This window comes from Myotis brandtii, unplaced genomic scaffold, assembly GCF_000412655.1.
Source record: "Myotis brandtii unplaced genomic scaffold, ASM41265v1 scaffold463, whole genome shotgun sequence".
NCBI lineage: Eukaryota > Metazoa > Chordata > Mammalia > Chiroptera > Vespertilionidae > Myotis > Myotis brandtii.
The window spans coordinates 555,079-579,081 of NW_005367694.1; the positions used below are offsets into that span (position 1 = coordinate 555,079).

Consider the following 24,003-nt stretch of genomic DNA (forward strand, 5'->3'; position numbering starts at 1 on the left):
GTTAACAACCCATCATCCCCAACACCTCTACTCCACATCACTTGGGAGAAATCCCAGAGGGACTTATATATTCTGTCAATCTCACCTGTGACTTGTAATGGATTAATCCAGAATTTGGGGGCCTGGAATGATCAGGTGGCACTTTCTGATGTCACTTCATTTTCAGAGGAACCAATGAGTTTCCCTCTTTCTTGCGTTTCAGTGGGAAGTTGGTGTCTCCAAAGTGGAAGAATTTCAAGGGCCTGAAGCTCCAGTGGAGAGACAAGATCCGGCTCAATAACGCCATCTGGCGGGCGTGGTACATGCAGTGTGAGTGCCAAGTGAGCAGGGGCCCCAGGCCTGTGGGGATGGCCCTCCAGTTCTTCCACCTGGAGGCCTGTGCACCTTGGGCTCCAGAGCCCAACCTTGGAAATTGTGCCTCAAAGAGAAGCCTCTTTTGGGCAGTCTGCAGAGACAGGAAAACCAAGCCAAATCCTAGTGAACTGGACACTTCTCAGCCATCAGGCACAGGGGGCCAACCAAGTGGTCTGTGTTGTGAAGGTGCCCGTGTCTGCAGGAGACAGATGTGTTAGCTGGTTGCTTACAACACAGTTGCCCACTGTTATGATAGACACAAGTGCCCAATGTCGAAAAGGCAGAGGTGGAGGGAGGGGGTTGTTCTTTTCAGGGGAATCAGAAAGGGTGTAGCCGACAGGTGACATTTGAAGCATCAGGGAACAGTTCCCACTTTCAGCAGGTCTAAGGAAATGCAGGTCCGGCCTTGTTCTGTCTCCAGCTGGCCTGGCTGACCTCTGCAGGAGATTGCCGTGCCTGGGCCACCCTGGTGTTAGGCTGGCGTTTCCCTTTCTTACCCACGCCATATTAACACATTCTCTCTCTCTCTTTTTTTTTTCCTCTCCAACACCCAAATCCAGTCCTTATTTAAACATGTTTAAATAAGAATGTTCCACATTTCGGGGGGTGGGGGGGAAGGACACATATGTAATACCCTTTGTAATACTTTTAGCAATAAAAAAAAAAATTCAGGAAAAAAAAAGAATGTTCCACATTTAAAGAATGTTCCACATTCTTTCTCTTTAACCTGGATCCCTTTGTTAGTCTGAAATCTTGTTTCCCAAGGGAAAGAGAATGAAAGAACACACCTGAGAGGGTCCCACCCGAGGGGAGGGGTGTGTACCAAGGGGCAAGGCTCCTTCAGGGGTCTTGGTCATAGTGATGATGTGTTACCCCCTCTCCACCCAGATTTGGAGAAGCGCAAAAATCCCGTATGCCACTTCGTCACTCCACTAGATGGCTCTGTGGAAGTGGATGAGCATCGCCGGCCAGAGGTAAATGGCGGTGATCATGGGTGGCTGGGAAGGAACTTGCCCTCACTCAGGAGGAGATGACTCATGAGGGCTGGGAGCCAGGGTTGGGTTCCCCAGTGGGAGACCACAGGGCAGCATGCTGGGGCTGCACTGTCCTGTCAGCTCTTGTGACCTTGAGAAGCCATGGGGATGTGGGGAGCAGGTGGCTCCCCCTTCTCAGAGTGGGCTGACCAGGGACTGGAGGACTCTCCAGTGGGGACTTACCCTCTATTTCCTGTGACTGCAGTGTTTCTCATAGTCAACAGGGAGGGATTTGGGCTCCTTATAAGGCAGATATCTTTTTTTTTTTTTAATCTTCACCTGAGGATATTTTTAGAGAGTGGAAGGGAGGGGGGAGAGACAGAGAGAGAAACATCAATTGGCTGCCTCCCGCAATGCACCCTGACTGGGTCTAGGGATCAAACCTGCAACTCAGGTACATGCCTTTGATCGGGAATCAAACCTGTGAACCAAATGCTATAACCACTTAGTAGGGCACACGGGAGTATTTTTGGGTGAGATTATGTGGGACTTCGGTATGATAGGGATCTGACAGTGAGTGGGCTCTCTGAGGCAGTCGTGAATTCCTTGTCACTGGACATTTCAAGGATTTGAAAGGACGCACGCCCTAAGTAATCGTTCAGTTGAACGAGATACTCTTGGAAGTCAATCACTTTCCACCTGAAACTTCTGTAATTGACTGTTTGTTCTGACTCTTTGGAAACGTAGTAGTGGCTACTGGAAACGTGCATTTGGGTGTTACCCCTGGGTCTCTGTAGGGCTCCTCAGCACCTGGATGGAGCATTCTGTCTGACCCCATCCAGTCCAGACCCTCAGGACCCGTGCTGCCGAAGCCCCCCTTGGCTATTGCATCTTCAGTTAGAGGCCACTTGTAGCCCAGAAGAGGGGGACACACTTTGTGAATGAAGCCTAGCACCGTGGCGGGCTGCGAGTTGGATTGCCCAGGCTGACTTCCAACCGGTGTCAGACATGGGTCTGTTCCTGGGTGACTTCTGCTGATGTCCCGCGGCGCCATCTTTCCCTGCTGACCTGCCTCTCTCTCACAGGCCATCACCACAGAAGGGAAGTACTGGAAAAGCCGCATTGAGATCGTGATCCGGGAATATCACAAGTGGAGAACCTACTTCAAGAAAAGGGTAACTGGCTTGGGCTCCAAAAAGAGCATGTTGGGGAAGTGGCCCCAGAGGAAGGAAAGGGTGAGTCCTGCGCTCAAACACTGGCCCTGAGGCTGCAGCTGCATAGCTGCCCGTGGAATGAGCATCTGGGTTTCCGAGTGATGGGCCTGCTGTAGTCGTGATCTTTGCTGTCAGCTTCTCCATCTGTGAACAGGCTTTTTGACTCACAAACACTGGTCAGGAATCTCCTCTGCCGGGCATGGCCTGGGGGTGCAGGACTCTCTCCCCACCTGCCTCCCAGAGAGAGGATCCTAGATGTTTCCGGAGTCCACGCTCTTTTAGGGAGGAGAGGCTGAGGGCCTCATCTCTTCCCAGGGCCCTGGGTGACCAGCTCGTCTCCTTTTCTCCATAGTTACAGCAGCACAAGGATGAGGACCTCTCCAGCCTGGCCCAGGTGAGGGAGCTTGGGGATGTGAGGACTCTCATAGGGAACCCCCTTTTGACAAGAAACAGAAATAACTTTGATGGCTTGACAAGTGAGCCCCACATCAGAGGAGGTTGGGGACATGGACTCTCCCTGAGGCTAAAGGAGGGGCCACTGCCTTCTCACATGAAAGGTTGAAGGGCTGAGGAAAGGGGTCAGTTCTCTGCTGGGTGGGCTGCAGGGGTTTCTCCCCTCAGTTCTGCACCCACTCACGTTCTGTGCAGCAGCCTCTGCCACTCTGTAGAATAGGGGGGCATATGTCCCCAGCACAGCATGGTTGGGAGCTCTGAGTCTACCACCGTCTGTTCAACTTCTCCATCCCCTCTATTGGTGGTAGGAAGATGACATGCTTTATTGGCACAAACATCGGGATGGATGGAAGACCCCAGTCCCAATGGAGGAGGACCCACTGCTGGACACAGACATGCTCATGTCAGAATTCAGCGACACACTTTTCTCCACACTCTCCTCACACCCACCGGTGGCCTGGCCCAACCCACGGGAAATAGGTAACCCATCCCCAGATCCCTGGCTTTGAGTGCCTGGCTGGTTTCCTTCTCTGTCAGGCCTCCCTGGGGCAGGCTTCACCTCAGGGCCATTTCTGAGCAGCTGCAGGTCACTTGTTTGGAGCAGGCGGTAAGAAGGAAGATTGACCAACCTCATTGACATCTGACGGCCACATGCATTGAGTGGGTGGGGACTGCAAGTTGAGTCTACCTGGAGCTGTCAGGCCCATGGTATCTCTGTGAGAAACAGCGGGGGTTTGATCTGAATCAGTTTCACATTTCTAATTCTGTCCCCTTAGCAAAGGATGTGTGCCTAGTCCAAGTGACAGGGCCTGTGACTCATTCTGAAGAAGATGGGAAGCACTCCTGGGCATGACCTCTCATCTGGCTGCATTCAGTTGTCCAGCTCACCCGTCAGGGAAGAGCCCACAGAATGAGAATTGGAATGGGCGTGGGGGATCTCTGCAGAACTATTCACGATTTCTGGGAGTGTCTGTTCCTGATACTCAATTTACCTTTCTTGCAAAAATCTCACATTCTTTTCTGCATTCTGAGGGTAGAGAATGGCCATGAACCCACAAGAAGGTAGAAATCCCAGCCAGTTGCCTACATTTCTTCTTGGAAGAATCTAGAATTTGAGCAGGACCAGGGAGATCCATTCCAGGCCTTTCATATATTCCTACGACTTTGAGAAGGCAAAGTGATTGCTCTGTCTCCTCTCTGATCCTTTCAGCACATCTGGGAAATGCAGACATGATTCAGCCGGGGCTGATTCCTTTGCAGCCCAATCTGGACTTCATGGACACTTTTGAACCTTTCCAAGGTGAGGACATGAGCAGAGAGGGCATGGCCACCTGCATCTCCTTCGCCCAGGACAAAGCAGACTGGTGCTTCCCTTTCATAGAGGGAACTGTTAGAGTGGGAAAGGGAGCAGGGAGGATTTAGAGTTTCCCCAGCACTACAGTCTTTTTTGGTTGTAGCTGCAAAGTCTGCAAGTTTCTCTGGGGCATTGCTGTCGTGGGAATGGTCTTCTCATTCTCAGTCTCAAGAGCCTCTGGTTTGGCCATGACTGTGAGCAGTTTTCCCTCTAGGCAGCAGAGGGCGCCGGCGACACGGCCACCTCCCCACAGTTTCCTGCAGTTAAAGCTGGTGCTTGAGCTCCCACCATTGTAAGAGCTGGTGAAACTCCAGGCCTGGGAGTATTTCAGAGCTCACACTAGTTGCCATCAGGTGTGGTTCCAATCAGAGGACCTCTTTCTGCAGAGTTACCTCAGGGGAAATGCCCTCTGGCCATGGCATGCCTCTGGGTAAGGTGGGGTTCAGTGCCTGATTTGTTTGCATTTTAACCCAAGGAAGTGACAGACACACGGAGCTCAAAAGCCCCGATGTTGTCTTTCAGAAATCTTCTCTTCCAGCCGCTCCATTTTTGGCTCCATGCTGTCTGCACCTGCCTCAACATCTGCACCAGATCCCAACAGCCCACCTGCTCAGGTAGAGGGAGCTGGGGGAGGGGCACAGGGCTGGTCATGAAACCTCTGCAGTCATGGCTAGGCTAATGACATGACCACACAGTCATGAGCAAAGTGCTAAGGGCTGTTAGATCACAAGAAATTATGTTCTCCCCCTTTGAGAGCATCCTGGAGATTCGCACGCTGGGAGACTGACTCCATAAATATATGCTCCTACCTAAGGCTCCAGGTAACCTGTGTGCAGTGAGCTCTGTTCCGACCATTTAAGACAAAGTAAGCACGACAGCAAAAACATGGATCACTAATGAAAAGAAGTTCTGTGTATTTTAGTTTTTACTCAGCAATCAACAGAGATTGGTTATCAAGTGAGGCCGGGCCTTTTGCACTGAAGGGGCTCTCAGGCTGGTGCCTGTGTCCAGTTAGACACCAGTAACCTGGCCCATCTTCTTCCATCTGGCTCTGGGAAGAATTTCCTCTGTAGAGATTGAGATCTGAGCAGTTGATTTCTATAGCGTTTCCCTTTTAGGAAGAGGTGACCTCTCTGGAAGGTGATACACGAAACTGTCCTGAGGGAACCCCATGAGCAGCTGGGATCCAGGCTGCCTCTGCTCTGTAACAGAAGATGGGAGGGACTTTTGGGGACCCCTGCTGGACTTTAGAAACAAGATATTCCCAGGCCGAGAGCCAGCTGTGTGCAGACAGTCACTTTGTCTGAGCCCCGTGTTATCATTTCGTTTCTAATGGAAACAGGACCCCTGTCGACATCTGGGAGACACAGATCCATCCCCCAGATCAGCGCTAACGGGATGGGAGAAGCGCCTTTGTCCCTCTGTCCAGGGGTTCATCTCAGGTGCCCGGCAGACATTGCTATACTTTGTGGAGTGCAGCACCAGAAAGTGATGGCGAGTTGTGTGATCCCAGTATTTTTTCCTCACTTCTTTCTCTTCTCAGGAGAGCATCCTGCCCACCACCTCTCTCCCCACCGTGAGCCTCCCTGACAGTCTCATCGCATCCCCCGCAGCCACTGCCCTGGACTCCACAGATAGGCCGGGCTGTGAACGCACTTCCCAGCCCGAGGATCCCTTTATCCAGCCCGCAGACTTTGGTCCCTCAGCGCCCCCACTGAGTGTCCCACAGCCTTTCCTCCCCGTGTTCACCATGCCTGTGCTCTCGCCCAGCCCCACCCCAGTGCCGGCTCCCCCTGCTGTGCCACTAGTCCCTCCTGCCACCCCCCTGAACCCCCCAACCCCACCCACCTTCCTGCAGCCACAGAAGTTTTCTGGAACCAACAAGTCCCCCGCTGTCATTACCCACACGGCTTCCACCACTCTCACACATGATGCCTCTGCCACCACCTTCAGCCAGAGCCAGGGCCTTATCATCACCACTCGCCACCCCACCCCCTCAGCATCCCCCTGTGGCCTGGCACTGTCTCCAGCCACCCAGCAGCCAGCTGTTGGGCCTCTGCAACCCCGTTTAACTTTTGTGCATCCCAAACCTGTATCCTTGGCTGGAGGGAGGCCCAAGCAGCCCCCCAAAATAGTGCCTGCTCCCAAACCAGAGCCCGTGTCCTTGGTATTGAAGAATGCTTGCATTGCCCAAGGTGAGTGGGGAGGGAAGCTGGAGTGTGACTCCCCCCACCCCCCGGGATATTCCCCCAGCCCCAAGGCTTACATATTCATGACACACACACACACACACACACACACACACACACACACACATTACGATGTGAAAAAAAGTTATGAAATGCTGCATGTGATTGCTCTAGTCTGTTTTGTGTTCTGTGTTGTTCCTTTAAAGTTAGTCTCAATCCAGTTGGAAAACACGTGGTCCTGGTCATCTCTTTCTTTGGTCTGTGATCTGTCCCCTTCAAAGGGAAATTACAAAAACATGTCAGGGGCCTTGTGGCTTTGTCTTTCTGTGCCCTGCGGTGAGGAACGCTATGTCTCAGTGGCAGCCAAAAAGTCCCATCTTTCTCCTGGGGGACCCCATTGTGGCTTGGGGCCTCCCCCTCACCTTCTTGTTCTGGCAGCTGCCTTCTCAGGACGGCCACAAGCAGTGATCATGACAGGCCCTCTGAAGAGAGAAGGGATGTTGGCTTCAACCGTGTCCCAGTCCAATGTGGTCATCACGCCTGCTCCCATCACCAGGGTGAGGGCCCTGGACAGACCTCAGCATCCTTAAACCCGCAGCATGGCCTGCTCTTGGGCAACCCTCACCCAACATAATGGTAGTCAGGAGTGACCCCTCTCTCGTGTGTCACCCCAGGCTCCTGGAGTCACAGAGTTCCACAGCAGCATCCTGGTGACAGACCTGGGCCACGTCACAAGCAGCCAGCCCGGCCCCATCTCCCGGCTCTTCTCTGCAAGCTCAGTGCAAGACTCCCTAGTGAAGGGCGAGCAGGCCCCACTGCACGGGGGCAGTCCCCAGGGCACTGTCGCGGGTTCTGGTGAGTGGTCACTGTGGTTGGGACAGTTGGGACTTGTGAGTGAAATGAGCTGGCCCACTCCTGGATTGGGGAGGCCCCCATGGGTGCCCTAGGGTTGAGCCTGGGCTCACAGGCCGAGCAGCGAGGTCTCATAAGCCTGCTGATGGCCCGGCTGGGAGAGTGAGCCATGCAGGCAGGATAACGCACAGGAGCAGGAAAGCGGCAGGCATGCTGCAGCACGCTTCTTTGGTTTTTGCCTGGGCGCCACTATGGGAGGCTCAAGATGGGTTTCTGAGTGTTGGGACTTGCTGGGGTTCCCTTCCTGTGTGAGGACTGCAGCAGGCACAGCTTTGCCGAGCCCCTTCTTCGGCCCTGTCCCTAAGCAGGGTCTCTGTTCTTCTCAGGTCGGGATGGCCCAAACTCCGGGCAGGCCTCTCCGTGTGCTTCAGAACACAGCCCCAGTCCTCAGTCTCCCCAGAACAACTGCTCAGGGAAATACTCTGCAGATTCCAAAAATGTGGTTGTGTTAAAGGTACCATATATCTCTTTTGGGTCTCTGTTCCCTAGGAAGGGTGGGGAGGCAAGGGCCTTTGGGACTGCCATGCCCTTACGAGGGGCACACTGGAAAGGAGAGCCATGGCTCAGCTGGTGCTCCCCAGGCTGAGGTAGCCTCGGAAGTGTGGGTGTCAGCACCTTTAATTTTGATATTCAGCCCTCTTTATCCACCCCCCACCCACTGACTGGCCTATGGGAGCAACATTGAATCCTGTAATGTGGCAGGAAGTGGCAGCTGTAGGGACAGGAGAGCTTTGCAGGTGGCTGGGAAGTGCCCGACCGGCAGTGTTTGTGCCTTGCCAGGACTTTGAGGTCCTTGCCACACACCATGCTTCAGGGGTGGTTTTCTAGAGTCCCATCCTGTCCCCTCCTGGCTCCTGCTGGAGCCTTTCAGCTTCCTGTCACCGCTCCTTCCACTTAGCTCTCTAGCCCGGCCACAGGGTCCAGTCTGCCCCCAGCAGTCAGCAACAGGTTGAGAAGGCGGGGTGGAGGGACAAGCGGAGGTGGCCTGCAGCGCACCCCATATCACAGTAATGGGTCGGTTCCCCAACAGAACCGGCAGATGAAGCACATTTCAGCCGAGCAGAAGAGGCGCTTCAACATCAAGATGGGCTTTGACACCCTGAACAGTTTGATCTCTAACAACTCCAAGCTGGTGAGCTGCCTGGGGGCGTTGGGTGGGGAGCTTGGTCCTTGGGCGTGGGCGCTGCTCTGACCCCACACCCACCTGCAGACCAGCCATGCCATCACGCTGCAGAAGACAGTGGAGTACATCACCAAGCTGCAGCAGGAGCGCAGCCAGATGCAGGAGGAGGCGCGGCGACTGCGGGACGAGATCGAGGAGCTCAACGCCACCATCATGTGAGGGCCACCAACATGTGAGGCGGGGGCCTGGAGGCTCAGGCGGTGCCCAGTCCTCACATGTGCGCCACACAGGCAGGATCCTCCTGCCCATTTGGTGCCCCTGGGGTCCGTAATTGTCACCAGCTGCTCCAAGCTTCCTCTGACTCTTCCTGTCATTGCAGCTCCTGCCAGCAGCTGCTCCCTGCCACAGGAGTCCCCGTCACCCGGCGCCAGTTCGATCACATGACAGACATGTTTGATGAGTATGTGAAGAGCCGGACCCTGCAGAATTGGAAGTTCTGGATTGTATCCTTGGGTTTCTTTTGACCACCCCACCCCAAACCAGGGCACCAAAACCGCAGACATCCACACTCTAGTCCTTTAGAAAGGTTCTCATATAATGGCTGTCATTCAGTTTGTGAAAAAACAAGGTCAGTTTTCTCCTTGGGAGAGCGGGGGCCAGGCCCAAGACATGGAGTAGGGCTATCGTTGGCCACTGTTCGGGGTCGGGGCTTCCCGGGGAGGCAGAACAGGCCAGCATTGCTCTCTGAGTTCTTGAGGAATAAAGACAAGAGCCACTTGCAGAAGGACGTGGCCTCTAGCCTAACATATCCAGGCAGCAGCTTCTCCTGGGGGAGTCGGGAGTACGTACCAGGTGTCAGATGAGAGACCAGGCTCACAAAACCAAGCGGCAGAGCCTGGATTTGAAACCAGTTCCTTCCAGGCTGCTCCCTGAGTATGTACCCCAGGCCTTGTATGCTGTCATGAGGCACTTACACCTGTGTGCTAGGCCCTGTCTCTGTGGCCAAGGCCTCCTTTAGCTGGCCTTCCAGATGGCCCTTTCAGGGGATGGCTCCTGCCTTCTCACTGCCCACCCAGCCACTACTCTGCCTCTGGGTTGGCCACTGCCTCAACCTTGGGTGTGACAGATGGGTCTGGACTTACATTGGTTAGATGGGATTTTCAACTTTAGGATGGTGCCAAAGTGATACGGATAGTAAATTGCATGAGATAGTCAATACTTTGTTATAAAATGGGCTTTGTGTTAGATCAGTGATTTTCAACTGGTGTGCCACAAGAATTTTTTTTTTTAATCCTCGCTCGAGGATATTTTTCCACTGATTTTTAAAGAGAGTGGAAGAGAGAGGGAAAGACAGAGAGAAATATCGATGTGAGAGAAACACATCAATTGGTTGCCTCCTGCACGAGACCCGACCAGGGCCTGGGCCAGGGAGGAGTCTGCAACCGAGGTATATGCCCTTGACTGGAATCGAACCCGGGACCCTTCAGTCCGTAGGCCAACACTCTATCCACTGATCCAAACCAGACTGGGCGCTGCAAGAATTTTTAAAACATGCAATACCTATTTCGTCAGGGGCACTGATCTCTTTTCCCTTAGATTGTCAAATTTAAAAAATGACAACAGCCAACACAAATAACCAGAATTCTATCCCACTTTTTTGTCATATAGGCAAAAAATATATTTGCATCTAAATTTTTGGTGTGCCGCAGAATTTAATTAGTTTATGTGTGCCATGAGATGAAAAAAGTTGAAAATCACTGTGTGAGATGAGTTTGCCCAACTGTAGGCTAATGTGAGTGTTCTGAGCATGTGTAAGATAGGTTAGGCTAAGGTATGATGTTCCGTAAGTTAGGTGTAATAAATGCATTTTTTACTTAGGGATTTATCAAGATGTAACCCTGTCATTAGGCAAGGAGCATCTGTATACGTATAATATGTTGTGTTCACGTCATTGCACCAGGATCCATTCCAGACCAAAAAAACGCTTCTGTCTCTGCCTCCAGCCTGCTCAGTGATCAGTTATAGTTACACTTGATCTTAGCCAAAAGGCCGGGAAGCGATGGGGGTCAGTTACAGTTCAATAGAAGCATCTTAGGCAAACGGAAGGGCACACTTACCTCATCCAGATCTCTGTTGCTCAACTATCTGTACACAATTACTTGCCTGTCCCAAGGGAACAGGCCCTCCTCCTCGCTTACCTTTTCTTTAACCCACGTCCCCTGCAGTTCAGTATTATCATCAAGCCGCTGTTCGAGTCCTTCAAGGGGATGGTGTCCACCAGCAGCCTGGAAGAACTGCACCGGACGGCACTGTCCTGGCTGGACCAGCGCTGCTCCTTGCCTATCCTCAGGCCAAGTGAGTGAGGTGCTGCACAGGGGCGGTGGGGTTGGAGGCTGCCACCTCCGTTAGTGCCGGCGAGACGAGGACCCTTGAGGCTGCAGAAAACCCAGGTCTCACTGTAAGCAACCATGCAGACAGGGCCCGGGGCATGAGGATGGTGCTGTGCATAGCCCTGAGCCAGTCATGCCAATGGCAGGGCAGGGAGCAGTCCTACCCAGCGCCTTTCTGTGGCTTCAGTTGGTCAGTTCAGTCAGATCCAGCTTATGTTTATTGAGCTCTTCCTATTGGCCGGGCCCTTTCAGGTGTTTCCTTGTTTAATTCTTATAACTAACAAAGCTGTGTCTATACGTTAAGGTTATAGAGAAGTGTAGTAACACCGGTGCACAAGCCGGAAGAGCTTAGGCCTCTCCACCTATCTGCAGGCTATGGATAGGATTCGGAGAGCTGCCTTAAAGGCAGAGGGGCTGTCCTGGTGTCCCTCTCCTCCTCTGGCAAGCATGAGAGTCACACGATGGTTGTACGCGTAAGGCCACGTGTGCTACTGTCCGTGGTGGGACTCAAAGCTGCCGCCTGCACTGTGTGTTCGGGCTAACTCCCCCTCCTGTCTTCCAGTGGTGCTGAGCACCCTCCGGCATCTGAGCACCACCACCTCCATTCTGACAGACCCGTCCCAGCTGCCAGAGCAGGCCACGGAGGCTGTCACCAGACGTGGCAAGAGGTCGGGGGAGTCTTAGTGCTTAGCCGGCACGTGCCGCACAAGATGCCAGAAGACCCTTCCCTGCCTGTGGAGAGGAGGCTGCATCCCACACCTCTCCTGACGCAGAGCCTCAGGGCCTCCCTCCAACTCTGCCAAGCCCCCTGGGCCGCTCGAATGCCACGCTCAGGTCTGAAGCAGGTTCGGGTCCTGCCAACAGCAATAGTCCATCCTTGGGAGCTCCTTGCTGTCAACTCTCACTCAGCGACCTCAGTCACAACCTCCGCTGCCCTCAGGGCAGCCCAGACAGGGAAACACCACGGTTCACTGCTGTCCTGCTGGTCTGCCAGGCCCACCGAAGTAGGTCCGCCAGAGGAGGCAACACCTGCTCCTGGAATTAGAAAATGAACAGGTCCCTGCCCAGTCCCTGTCTGTTGCGTCCTGGCGGTTGTCTCTGGATGATTCCCTGCTGCTCGGGCCCACCCTGGGGCGGCAGGAAGACGTTTTCCTTCCTCCCCCAGACTCTGACCTGTAGACAGGCTTGGACAGCTGCTCAGGCTTTCGCATGGCCAGCTGCCTGGAAACCCCGGACTCACGTGTGCAAAAGCAGAGGGTGTGAATGCACGTGGACAAAAAGGAAAGCACAAACAATGCAAAGCTGCTGCTCCAGCTCGGAGACCCTCCTGGGTGGCCTGTGACCTGTTCCGATTTGGCTCCACTTGCCGTGGCGGGCAGCACCCCCAGCATTGCTGATGGGAATGGTGGTGTGGACTTGGTCCAAGGCTTCGCCAGGCGTCAGCTCTCAGAGTGGCCTTTCCAACCTGTCCTCCACCGGCTTCCACACTCGGCCTCGGACGCGCCAGCAGTGGCCCTTCGGGTGAAGCATTCAAAAAGCCAGGCTCCAGGGTGCTTCCACCAGCCTGGTCATCTTGTCTGCATTGTTCACCCGGGAGCCTCAAACTGGAATGGTTCTCGGACCAAAGAGGTCACCACACCCAAAGGCTGTCCTGTCTTGTTTTGAGGAAGAAATGGAATGTCAACAGGCGGAATTCCTGGCCAGCCTCAGCTGTCCAGACATCGCCCAGATCCGATAGTAAAGAATTGCACTGAATTGATCGGTGGGGGGTCCCTAGGGCACCGGTTGTTTCCAGATATGGGGATTACAGCGGAGGGTCCAGAGGAAGGCATGGCAGGAGGCTGGTCTGGGCCAGTCCTCGCTGTGTCTGCAGGAGTAGCTGTGGGTGAAGGGCGCTCTAACACCCAGGAAGCCTAGCCCGGCCAAAGGCACCTTCTTGTTGAAAGAATGTGCTTTTATGGTCCAGTTGTGAAGTTCAGAGGGGCCCGCTGGCTCTCCTCCCACCAGAGATGAAGCTGGACAGTGCTGGGCAGGCCAGGAGAGCTGGGTGGGCTTTGAGGGGGCCCAGGAGCCATGTGAGGGGGACCACGGCTACCTCCTGAGGTTCTGATCCATTAGGAGGCACCCCCTGGTTCCTGGAGAACTGAAGAAGGTGCTCAGAGGGCGGTCAGTCCTGCCTCAGCCTTGGGTGTTGAGGCTGGATGGGGGTTCTTCCCCATGTTGCCGTCCGCACCAGCACCTCTGCTGCAGGTCACTAACCTGTCACCTGCCCCCGGTCTATGCTTCACCCCCTCGGCCTCCCCAGAACACGTGTTTACAGGCCTCTGGATCCCTCTCCTGAGAGGCAAGCACAAGATGAGGCTGGGCTCGTTCCTCATTTCCACAGGATGTGGTAAGAGAACCATCGTTACCCCCAGGTAAACATGAAGCCCCTTCAAAAGGGGAAGACCACCGTGGTAAGGGCTCCCCTAGGGCCAAAGGGGAAAAGGAAAACACGAAACGTTCACAGCTGTTAGGGCTCATGGAGGGGCGTGAGCTCGGCCCCTCCACAGTCTGTGCCTTCATAAACCACGTGGGTGGCCGCAGTGCTTGGCCCAGCCTAGACCTCTCCTAAATCTGTAGCTTTCTCCCCACCCCTTGCTGGGAGTCCTTTTTTAAAACAAATTCAGATATAAAATGGGCCTCTTGCTTCATTGGCCTACCTCTCTCCATCTCTCCCTTTTGCTGATTTAATGATCAGATTCTGTTTTGGTAGCTGTTTAAGGCTGTTAGGTTATGTGTGACTTCGAAGGGTGTGTGTCTGTGTGGCATGTTTTTGTTTGAGGTATTTCCTTAAATCCATTTCTCTTGGTGCTCACGATTACCGTGGCTGTAGGGCCACAAAGCTGTTTCTCTTACTGCAGACACACTGTTGCTAGTCCTCCAGGTTTTCTTGTTCTTGAATCTTGCCTGATGAATCTGGCCAGCACAAGGGCCTCTTAACCTCTATCCTTGGGTCCCGGCCAGGGCATGGGGAAACTGAGGCAGTCTGCCAACGGCCTCCAGTAGACGCTGACCACGGGGCTGTGGTTTGTTTACACTTATTTCACTCCAACTCCCATAAAAGAGACTTAAAAATGCTGACACTTTGGAGAATGAGAAAATCAATCTGAAAAGGGGAAAAAAATCCTGTCTGGTACATACATTTCTGCAAGTATTTCTGTGAAATCTTTCTGTGCCATCAGCTCCTTGCACTGCTCTTTCCTCTTTCACAATGAGTGGGGATGCAGGGACAGAGCAGAGGCCGCTGTGGGGCTTTCTGAAAGCCGAAAGGCCTGTCCCTCCTGACCCAGGCGGCTTACACACCAGCTGTCACCCCTCAGCAGGTCCCCGACCTGTGGCAGACCCACAGCTTTGCAGCCGTTTTCACAGCACCAGGGAAGCAGTTCCTACGTCAGAAATTAGTGCTGATGGAAGGAGGGGCCGGGGCAGGGCAGTGAAATCCCCAGCATGCTGTGGATTGAGGTCGCATATGGGTCCTTGGGCAACCACCTTTCTCCACTTCCTGTCCTTGTGACATGACCCCATTTCACCTTTCCAGAGGTCGGGCCTGAAGGTGTTTTTGCTGTGGCCAATAGAAATATAAACTTAGGTTCTTAGAGGACATGGGACTCCAGCGTGGTGCCCAGCCCCTTTGTCCCATCCAGGTGAAGGGGTGTGGTCGTGGGTGACATTCATTGCCTGATCCTAGCACAGCCACCTCCAAAAGGGGTCACACACCTCTGTCTCCATGTGCAGTTCTGGCTAGCTCCACCCCAGCTTCCTCTCAGGTTGGGCCTCCTTCCTTGAGAGGCCTGGCTTCCCACCAAACGAATCCAGGGGCAGCAGGATCGTTGTTTTCAAGATCACAAGTGTTTGCTTTCTGGCTGAACAAGAGCTCATCAGAGTGGAGCGGGGCTGTACTGTGGGTCTGTCCCCCCGTGGCCAGCAGACTCGCTCAGCGTGCAGGGGGTGGGTGCTGTGGGCCAGGCCCCACGCTGCCTGCCCTTGCCTCCTCAGTTCAGTTCTTTTACCTCACTGGCTCCGATGGGCAGGCTTGGAGCATGGCCTCATCACGCCCCCTACTCTCAGCAGCCCCTTCCGCTCTGGTGGTCGCCTGGTCCCTCCACGGTCTTTGTCCCACTGACTGGGTGTAAGCTGGGCTGCTCTTCTGTCTGGTGGGAGAGTTGCCTTTCCCGGGAGATTCCCTGCTTCCCATTAAGCTCTTTGCAGTAGGTGAACTGCCCCCCCACCCCTGCTCCCTACACTTAGCTTTGCAAAGTGTTCCCTGTGGGACCTGGTTGGGATGGAGCTGGGAGAGCCCTGATGTGGCCGCCTCAGGCTCGGTGCCTCATAGATTAAGATTTTCCCCACATCTGATCATGGGGAAGGAGAGAGGAGGGCGAGGCTGGAGGATGGAAGAGCTTGGAAGCTCGACATGTTTGTACCATTCAGGAGCTGCCTTGGTCGTAGCCCACTCAGCAGGTCTTTGTGGTTGGAGGGGCTCCAGGAACAGGGAGAAGCGTTAGGAATCCACAGGGGTCAGCTGCCTGATTCTCTTCTTCTGAGGACATGGCTCTCCCGGCTCACATGTGGGGGCTGTTTCCTTGTCAGGCTTGTGAAAATCAGCCTTGGAGAAAAAAGGGAACTTTTTTATACTGAATGTTGGCTTTGACTCTGTGTGTGTGTGTGTGTGTGTGTGTGTGTGTGTGTGTGAGTGTGTTTACTTAATGAAATTTTATTTTTGTGAAATTCCTTTCCAATTATGTAGCAAAATTCACCTTTACCTCCCAGTCAAACTTTTGGTTCCATAGTCGACCGAGGGCGTCGCTGATTCGAAGAATTCTCTTCTGCGTTTCTGAACAGAGACATGTTGCTCTCAAGAACTGAGCTTGTGCGGGGCTGGGAGAAACTCAAGTTTTATATGTTTCCATAGAGTTTCCATCCTGCAGTTAGAAGGTAGGAAGGGCCCGGCCCTGGGAGACCCGGCCCAGCTGTGTGCTCGCGTGGGAGCCGAGCACAGCCTCCCCCACGCACCTGCCACTCCACATCTGAGCCCTCTCACGGCCCAGACACCACGCTCTTTAATTGTCCGGGTTTCGTTCCCTGCTAAGAGCTTAATGGGTCGCTTTTTCCTGCTGGGAGCTTCGGTGATGGTGTCAGGGCTCCTTTAGGGGACAGTTACCCCCGTCTGGGAAAGAAACCCCCGCGGAGTCTGGGCAGTGGAGGCTCCCTCAGGCCCGTGTCACCCAGAGCACAGCCCTATCACGCGTGTCGAGAAGCATGTTTCCACCAGCTGTGTTCAACACTACAATGCAGTTTGAAAACTACATTTACATCCAGAACAATAAAAAGCCGTATTTTTTGGAAACACTCGTGGTGTGTGGTCTTCAGTGCTGCCCTGTTGGTCTATGGCAGTGGTTCTCAACCTTGGCTGCACATTAGAATCACCTGGGAATCTTTTTAAAATCCTGATTTCTGGGCCTCATCCTCCGGAAATTCTGTTTCTTTGTTACTAATGTTGTGGCCCCACCCCATAACAAAGAAACAGAATTTCCGGAGGATGAGGCCCAGAAATCAGGATTTTAAAAAGACTCCCAGGTGATTCTAATGTGCAGCCAAGGTTGAGAACCACTGGTCTATGGGGAGCCGGTGAAAGGAGAGCAGGCAGAGTGCCGCCCGGCTGCGCTCCTGGCCTGTAGGTGGGGATGCCCCCTGCAGTGGAGGCATTGGGGTGAGGACAGAGGTCAAGGCGGGTGAAGTTCTGGAGGTGTCTCCAGAAAGACAGTGGTTCTACAGAGAGGCCTCCGCCAAAGGGGCCAGTTCCCCACGCCCAGTGTGACCGATTCTGCCCGTGAACTCACCAGGCGGGCAGAGTTGAGTGGCGCTTGTACCAACTGCCCAGATCTGTATCTCTTGACTAAAATGCAGTGGTTTGCTACACAGGTTCTTGTCTGATCAAACCCCAAGGCCTCCCCCAAGGGAAGAAGTTCATGACACAAAACAAGATGTGGGGCTTTGAGGGTCGGGGCCCTGGAGAGAGGTGAGTGGCATGTGGACTCCTTCCAGCCACAGGGAGCTCGACTGCCAACAAGCTAAGCACCTGGTGTCTGTCTGGTTCTTTCAAGTTTTTGAGCCCAGCTCCATGTTAAGTAAGAAAGATGTTTGGGCATAATTTGGAGAAGCAGAGTTTGGATGGGCTGGCAAGGGAGGAGCAGAGAGTGTCTAGAGCAGTGGTTCTCAACCTTCCTAATGCCGAGACCCTTTAATACAGTTCCTCATGTTGTGGTGACCCCCCAACCATAAAATTATTTTCGTTGCTACTTCATAACTGTAATTTTGCTACTGTTATGAATCGTAATGTAAATATCTGATATGCAGGATGTATTTTCATTGTTAAAAATTGAACATAATTAAAGCATAGTGATTAATCACAAAAACAATATGTAATTATATATGTGTTTTCCGATGGTCTTAGGCGACCCCTGTGAAAGGGTCATTCGACTCCCAAAGGGGTCGGACCCACAGGTTGAGAACCACTGGTCTAAAAGGAGTGTGGCTAGTGCACAAGAGATTCCCATTCCTCTCTCGGGCGTGGAGTCACCGCAGGGACATCCTCACCTGTGGACGCTTCTCAAGTTGGTGGTGTGATTATTCCCATTTCATAGAGAAGCAACAGTCAAGGTGACATGGGTCAGAGTGAGAAGCTGAAGGGTCACTTTTATCTTGTCAATGGGCTCTCCATGCTCCAAATCCCAGCATTATCCTTGATGCCCCCATCTCTCCTTCCCCTCCTCCAACACGAAGCCCTATCAAGTTTGTCTTTTACGTTTCTCTCAAGGTCATTTCCCACTTTTCTATCCCACTGCCCTAACCCTAATCCAAGTCTCTGGCACCATCATTTCGCAACCAGTTCACGTCATAACGTTCACCCCATTCTGCCTTACAGTCTATCTTAGTCAATGTGAGCTTGGAAAAGTCCAAGACTAGTCACGTCTCCTCTGTATCAAATGCAGGCGGTGCGGCCAGGTCAGAAGTCAGAGACAGAGGGGTGACTGGGGTGTGAGATGTCACACTGACGGGGTGTGGAACAAGGTTTAAAGATTGACTCATACAACTACATACTGAATATAAAAAGTCAAGTTTCCTAATTGAGGCTGTAATTTCGTAGTTAGGTTTAGATAGGATAAGAACTCTCCTAAGTGGCATTTAAAGGCACCTCACCTCAGATGTGGACTCAATTCTACAGAACAGAACTTACCTTCTCCAGTACCTCTTTTCGGTATGTCAGCATCTAAATTGAGCCTCTGTGGGGTGGTGTGATTGCGCTTGTCCTAAATTTCAGTAAGCGTGCTTTTTTATCTTTTCATTTCAGACAATCTCCAGCATCCACAGAAGTAGAACAGTGTAATGAACTGAGGGCCCATTCATCCGTTTTCACAATGATCCACTGAGGGCCAATCCTGTCGCACATGCACCCCACCCCCGCCCGCCCCCATTATTTTGAAGCAAACCCCAGAGACCGTGTGGCTTTCCCCTGTGAACAGTAAATGTGTTCTTAGTGCCATTTCCAGCGTTGCATATACGCCTGCCATGTTGGTCCTGCGAAAAGCTACGAAGTCACAGTTAATGAGAAACCTGGGGAATGGGGAGTTCTGATTGATCAGATTTTTCTGTTTCACCGAATTATTAGCTAGAAAACCCTTATTGTTTAAAAAGGGGAAAGGCTTTCTAAGATAAGCGTCTACTTTCCTGCCTTAATAGGTATGGTACAGCAAACAATCTAATCTCTTCATCTAGTCTGACTGATTTTCGCTCCTGGGGGAAGTGACCCAACAGGGCTAGTTGTTTCCATTACAGATTTGTGGTGGCAGCGGGGCCTGGGTGACAGGGATTACAGTCTTTCCCACCTGCCCCTCACCTGCCTCTGAAGCCCAGACTCCAACCCGTTGGGGTCTCCTGAGTCCCCAGCCCACTCAACAGTGTAACTGCACAACCCATACTGTACCTCTTCCCCCAACACCCGCCACGAGTTTACCCAATTTTTCGCTCTTTCCTCCAGTCTTTGACCAAGGAGAGTGTGAGCTGAAAGCGGAATCTGCACTCAGCTCAGGGAACCCAACAGGGACTGTATTGGAGACACAACAAAACCTGTGAGTGATGGGGTAAGCATGGGGGGCATGAGGAAGGGCAGGAACCAGGCCCTGAAGGGGATCAGGAATGTCCCCATGGTAGGTGACACCTGAGCCAGGAGGCCACAGCAGAGCACTTTCCACGGCAGAAAGGGTCACAAACCTAACCCTCCATGCACCCAGCCAGGTGGTCCCCCTCTCCCCAGTGGGGCTTTTTCTTGCGTTATCACTTCTGTCCCTTGAAAAGTTATCTCTTTTCTCCTCTTCCATTTGACTCATTCCTCTCCACTCACAAGTTTCTTCCGAGTCTCTCTACTTCTAACCAGTCTTTCTTTAACTTTCAATCTCGCCTGCCCAAACTCAGGCATCTCCACCCCTGCATCTTGATACCCCACTGCTCAAGACACACATTCAGACATCACCCTCACTTCTTCCTTTTCTTCACTTTCCGCCTTTTGTCTACCAGGACACTGGTCAGTGTTGCCTCCAAAATAATCACAGGCCCAGCGCTCCTCCCCACCCCACTGCCATCACAGTGATTCATACACCGTGGCCTCATCGCCTGGCCCGGTGATGGCACCAACCTCTAGGTTCCACCCTTTGCTTCCATCCATTGTCGCCACAGAGCTAGAGTTGGCTTTTTAAAGTCACTTAAGATGCACTGTGTTCGTCCCCTGCTTTAACTCCAGTGGCTTCCTGTTGCATTTGGACAAAAACCCAAACTCTACCATCTGGCTCCTGGCTGCTTTGGGCCAGCGACAACCTGTCTGGACCAGAAAGTCTTCATCTGTAAAACGTGGCTGACGATATACCTCCCCACTGGGTGCTGTAAGGATTCGATGGCCACAAACCTACCATGTTAGCTACTTTGCTATTTGCCATCTCTCTTCCCTGCCTTCTTCCTCATTCCCAACAAATCGTACCTTCTTCCAAATTTCTCAGATATTTTTAAAAATATGCTTTTTTAAAAAAATATATTTTATTGATATTTTACAGAGAGGAAGGGAGAGGGTTAGAGAGTTAGAAACATCGATGAGAGAGAAACATCGATCAGCTGCCTTCTGCACACCCCCAATTGGGGATATGCCCACAACCAAGGTACATGCCCTTGACCGGAATCGAACCTGGGACCTTTCAGATCACAGGCCGACGCTCTATCCACTGAGCCAAACCGGTTAGGGCTAAAAATATGCTTTTATTTATTTTGGAGAGGAAGGGAGAGGGAGAGAGAGAAACATCAACGATGAGAGAGAATCATTGATCACCTGCCTCTTGCATGCCCCCTACTGGGGATCGAGCCTGCAGCTCGGGCCTGTGCCCTTGACCAGAATCGAACCCAGGACCCTTCAGTCCTCAGGCCGACACTCTATCCACTGAGCCAAACCGGCTATGGCCAAATTTCTCAGATTTTATTAACACCACGGCCAAGACCATTCTCCTTTTTAATATCCTGGAGTCCTTCTGATTCTCCTGTCCTGGCAGCATCCTGCCTGCCCCCTTTTTAATTTTTATTTAAATTTATTGGGGCGACATTAGTCACCATGAAAAACATGACTAGATGTGTGGGTTTCTAGTCACCTCCCCCTCCTTTTTCATTCATCCAATCCCGTGTTGTGAATTCTCCCTCTGAAATGTCGCTGCCTGTAGTCCCATTCCAGGCCGAGGACACAGCCGTACAGGTCAGCACTGAGTTTGTCCTAACAGAACCTTCCTGGACTCTGGGCTAAACGGTCAGGAAAGAGCTTTCAGCTTCCTAACGCCCATCCCTTTTTCAAACAATCTAATCTCTTAATCTCGTCTGCATCTCCTCCCAGCACTTCGTAACCTACTACCCTGGTAGAATGAAGCCCAGTCCTCAGTGTGGCCACCTCATCTCCCATCACTCCCCGTGGCGCAGCCCAGGTGCCAGGCAAAATGGACTCTTTGTTGTTCCGTAGCCATGCCCCACGCTTCTTCCCTCTTCCTCTGCCAAGAGCCCCTCCCCCTGGAAGGCCTTGTGCGTCCTCCTCTCTGCAGCCTGCTCTGGCCCACCCCACTTTGGACCACCTCCATTTCTCCTTTTCTGTCACTCACGTCACATGCCACCTTCTGCGTGGCAGTTGTCAGTACTGCATCACGTGATCACCCCTTCCTAAGGACAGGGACCACATCTCGTTTTATCAGTCATCTACCAAAGCACAAAGCGTCTGTGTCCTGGGCACTCACTCAGTAAGCGTGTGATTTAAATCACATCTACCACTCACTGCCCGGGCTGACTCAGCAACTCTACGAAACAGGTGCTATTAGCAACCCACTTCAAAGATAAGGAAGTTGAGGCTTACATAACTTGCCGGGTGGCACCAGCACCCAGTGTGAATCTGAGCTGTAGACATGGGCGTGTCTGACAGGGGAGCCTAGCCCCTCCCCTCGCCCCTGTGATCCCATCTTTATCCTTAAAAGATCCGTAGATGGTGGAAATCATTATCCTTATTTTACAACTAAGGCTTACCTTTTGTCATAAGAACACTCAACAAACTAGGAGGAGAAGGGACTTCCTCAACCTGACACAGGCATCTGTGAAAACCCCACAGCTGATGTGTTCAATGGTTGGAGGACTGAACACTTCCCATCGAAGACAGGAACAAGACAAGAATGTCTGTGCTCCTGCTTCTGTTCAACACTGCAGGTTGATTGGACAGGAAGAAGGAAAAACGGTCTCTATGTACACATGACACGATACCATATAGAGGAAACCCTAAGGACAGACACACACACACACACACAACTATTGGAGCTACCAAATGAGTTCATCAATAATAAAAATTTTTGTGTCAAAGGGCACTATCAAGAAAAGTGAAAAGGCAACCCACAGAATGGGGGGGAAATGCAAATTGTGTATGTGATAAGGGCTTAGTATCCAGAAAATCTAACTCCTACAACTCAACAATAAAATGAAAAATAACCCAATGAAAAAAATAATAGCCAAACGTGGAACAACCCACCTGTCCTTGAACTGATGACTGGATAAGCAAACTGTGATCTATGGATGTATAAATGGAATATTACTCAGCCATGAAAAGGAATGAGCACTGGCACCTGCTACAATGTGGACGAACCTTGAAAACATGATGCTGAGTGAGAGAAGCCAGACACAAGAGGCACATATTGTTTGATTCTACGGATAGAGATGCCCAGGATAGAGATGAGGTTACATCACATAAAGGTGAGGACCAGAAACTGAAATCCAAGAATATCTGTTCTTAGCACCAATGTTGGGGAAAGAATGTGTTTGAATAAGTAAATGAATAAAGCTGGGATCACAAGGAGCCTTACAATTGTCATTCTAAATATCTCTTCTCATTATAGAGTACTACAGTTATAGAGAAAGGGGGGGAAGTAACAACATTGCACAGTTACACTGAGAAATCAGTTACTGTTCAAGGAACAATCTGCCCTGATAGGCTACTTTGGTTGTGCCATTTAGCCAGGAAAATGAACAGCTGTGAACACTAGTGGACCCTAGTGTAATTTCAGAGATCAGTGAGAAGAAACAACCATCCTTAGCCCGGCCGGGGTGGCTCAGTGGTTGAGCATCAACCTATGAATCAGGAGGCCATGGTTCGATTCCCAGTGTGGGACATGTAGGAGGCAGCAGATCAAATGCTCTCATCATTGATGTTTCTATCTATCCCTCTCCCTTCCTCTCAGAAATCAATGAAAAATATATATTAAAAAAAGAAAGAAACAACCAACCTTATAACAGTGAACAGCCGTGAGGTGGCCAAAGAGTTTGACCTTTACCACTTGTAAAACCCTTCAAACCTCTCCGAATTTCATCCTCTTTTCCCTGGGTGCTATTTCTTTTAAAATTTCAAGTTGTATCCGGCCAAGCCAGGAACCAAGAGGCCACTGGTTTGATTCCTGAGTTGCAGGCTCGATCCCCGGTAAGGGAGCATGTGGGAGGCAGCCTACTGATGATGTTTCTCTCTCATTGATGTTTCTAACTCTCTATCCCTCTCTTAAAAAAAAAATCAATAAAAACATTTAAAATTTGAAGTTGTGTTTATTGTACTGATTTCTAAAATAATATATACTGATTTTAGAAAATTTTGAACATGATACAAATATAAAGAAAATTACCCCTATCCTCAAAGTTACTTCTTTTCCAGTCTTGCTTTCTGGCCATATATGTTACACACACTCACATATACACACACATTTTTAAACTTAATAGAGATCTTCATAAATACATTTGTATCCTGCTTTTTCCCCTACCATTAAGTATTCCTTGAGAAAATGATTTTGAATGGCCACATAATGCCATCTTATAGAGATACCATAGTTGTTTTTTTGTTTCATTTTGTTTTAGCCATTCTCTTATTTTGGGGCATTTGGGTTATATAGCAGCCAGGAAACTGTGCCTCTCAGACCTCCTCCTGTGGGAAGTATAATGGACTGAGCCCGGCTGCTGTGCTCTGAAATCCATCAGCCCAGCACTCGGGGCCTTGCCTCCCACAGGCCTCTCCCAGCCAGTGACGCTGTGTGTGTCCCAACTCTCTCGGGAAAGCCCTGGGGTCTCAGATGCTGCCACCAGCCCTCCTTCCTTCCCTGTCTCCTTCAGCAGGGAGCAGACCTGCCTGGGTCGGCCCGCTCGCCCAGCCCAACCTGCTCCCGCAGGCTTGGCTGCCAATAACCCCTTTGCATGGAGAATCCCATCCTGGTGCCTACTTCTGGGAAGACTTGGATTCACACAGGTTAGTTCTGCTCTGGTTTCCTGGTTTGTTTTTGATGTTATCATTAGCGTTGTTTTGAATATGAGGTATGTGTGTCCTGTCCAAGTATCTGATCATCTCCTTAGGAAATCGAATTACAATGGAATTCCAGGAGAGGGTTGTGTGTATGTGTGTGTGT

The 24,003-nt window shown here is 51.7% G+C and overlaps 1 protein-coding gene and 1 long non-coding RNA gene across 5 annotated transcripts in view; both read left to right on the forward strand.

Annotated features, from left to right (window-relative positions):
* Positions 1-16,352, forward strand: part of MLXIP (MLX interacting protein) — a 39,884-nt gene extending 23,532 nt beyond the window's left edge. For all 3 annotated transcript variants that reach the window (XM_014547059.1, XM_014547058.1, XM_005875562.2), the window contains exons 2-17: positions 203-309; positions 1,243-1,328; positions 2,414-2,503; positions 2,895-2,936; positions 3,304-3,475; positions 4,206-4,295; positions 4,872-4,963; positions 5,893-6,544; positions 6,977-7,095; positions 7,213-7,393; positions 7,777-7,904; positions 8,481-8,582; positions 8,661-8,788; positions 8,953-9,076; positions 10,799-10,928; positions 11,526-16,352. In XM_014547059.1, the coding sequence (XP_014402545.1) occupies positions 203-309; positions 1,243-1,328; positions 2,414-2,503; positions 2,895-2,936; positions 3,304-3,475; positions 4,206-4,295; positions 4,872-4,963; positions 5,893-6,544; positions 6,977-7,095; positions 7,213-7,393; positions 7,777-7,904; positions 8,481-8,582; positions 8,661-8,788; positions 8,953-9,076; positions 10,799-10,928; positions 11,526-11,647 (2,365 nt within the window). In that variant the 3' untranslated portion in view covers positions 11,648-16,352. The remainder of the gene's footprint in view (positions 1-202; positions 310-1,242; positions 1,329-2,413; positions 2,504-2,894; positions 2,937-3,303; positions 3,476-4,205; positions 4,296-4,871; positions 4,964-5,892; positions 6,545-6,976; positions 7,096-7,212; positions 7,394-7,776; positions 7,905-8,480; positions 8,583-8,660; positions 8,789-8,952; positions 9,077-10,798; positions 10,929-11,525) is intronic.
* A 1,130-nt stretch (positions 16,353-17,482) lies between these two features.
* LOC102256829 overlaps positions 17,483-24,003 on the forward strand; it is a 7,852-nt gene continuing 1,331 nt past the window's right edge. Inside the window, exons 1-2 of one of the 2 annotated variants that reach the window (XR_001363902.1) lie at positions 17,483-19,134; positions 23,714-23,846. This is a non-coding gene — a long non-coding RNA (uncharacterized LOC102256829). The remainder of the gene's footprint in view (positions 19,135-23,713; positions 23,847-24,003) is intronic. The other variant, XR_001363903.1, reaches the window with a different exon arrangement.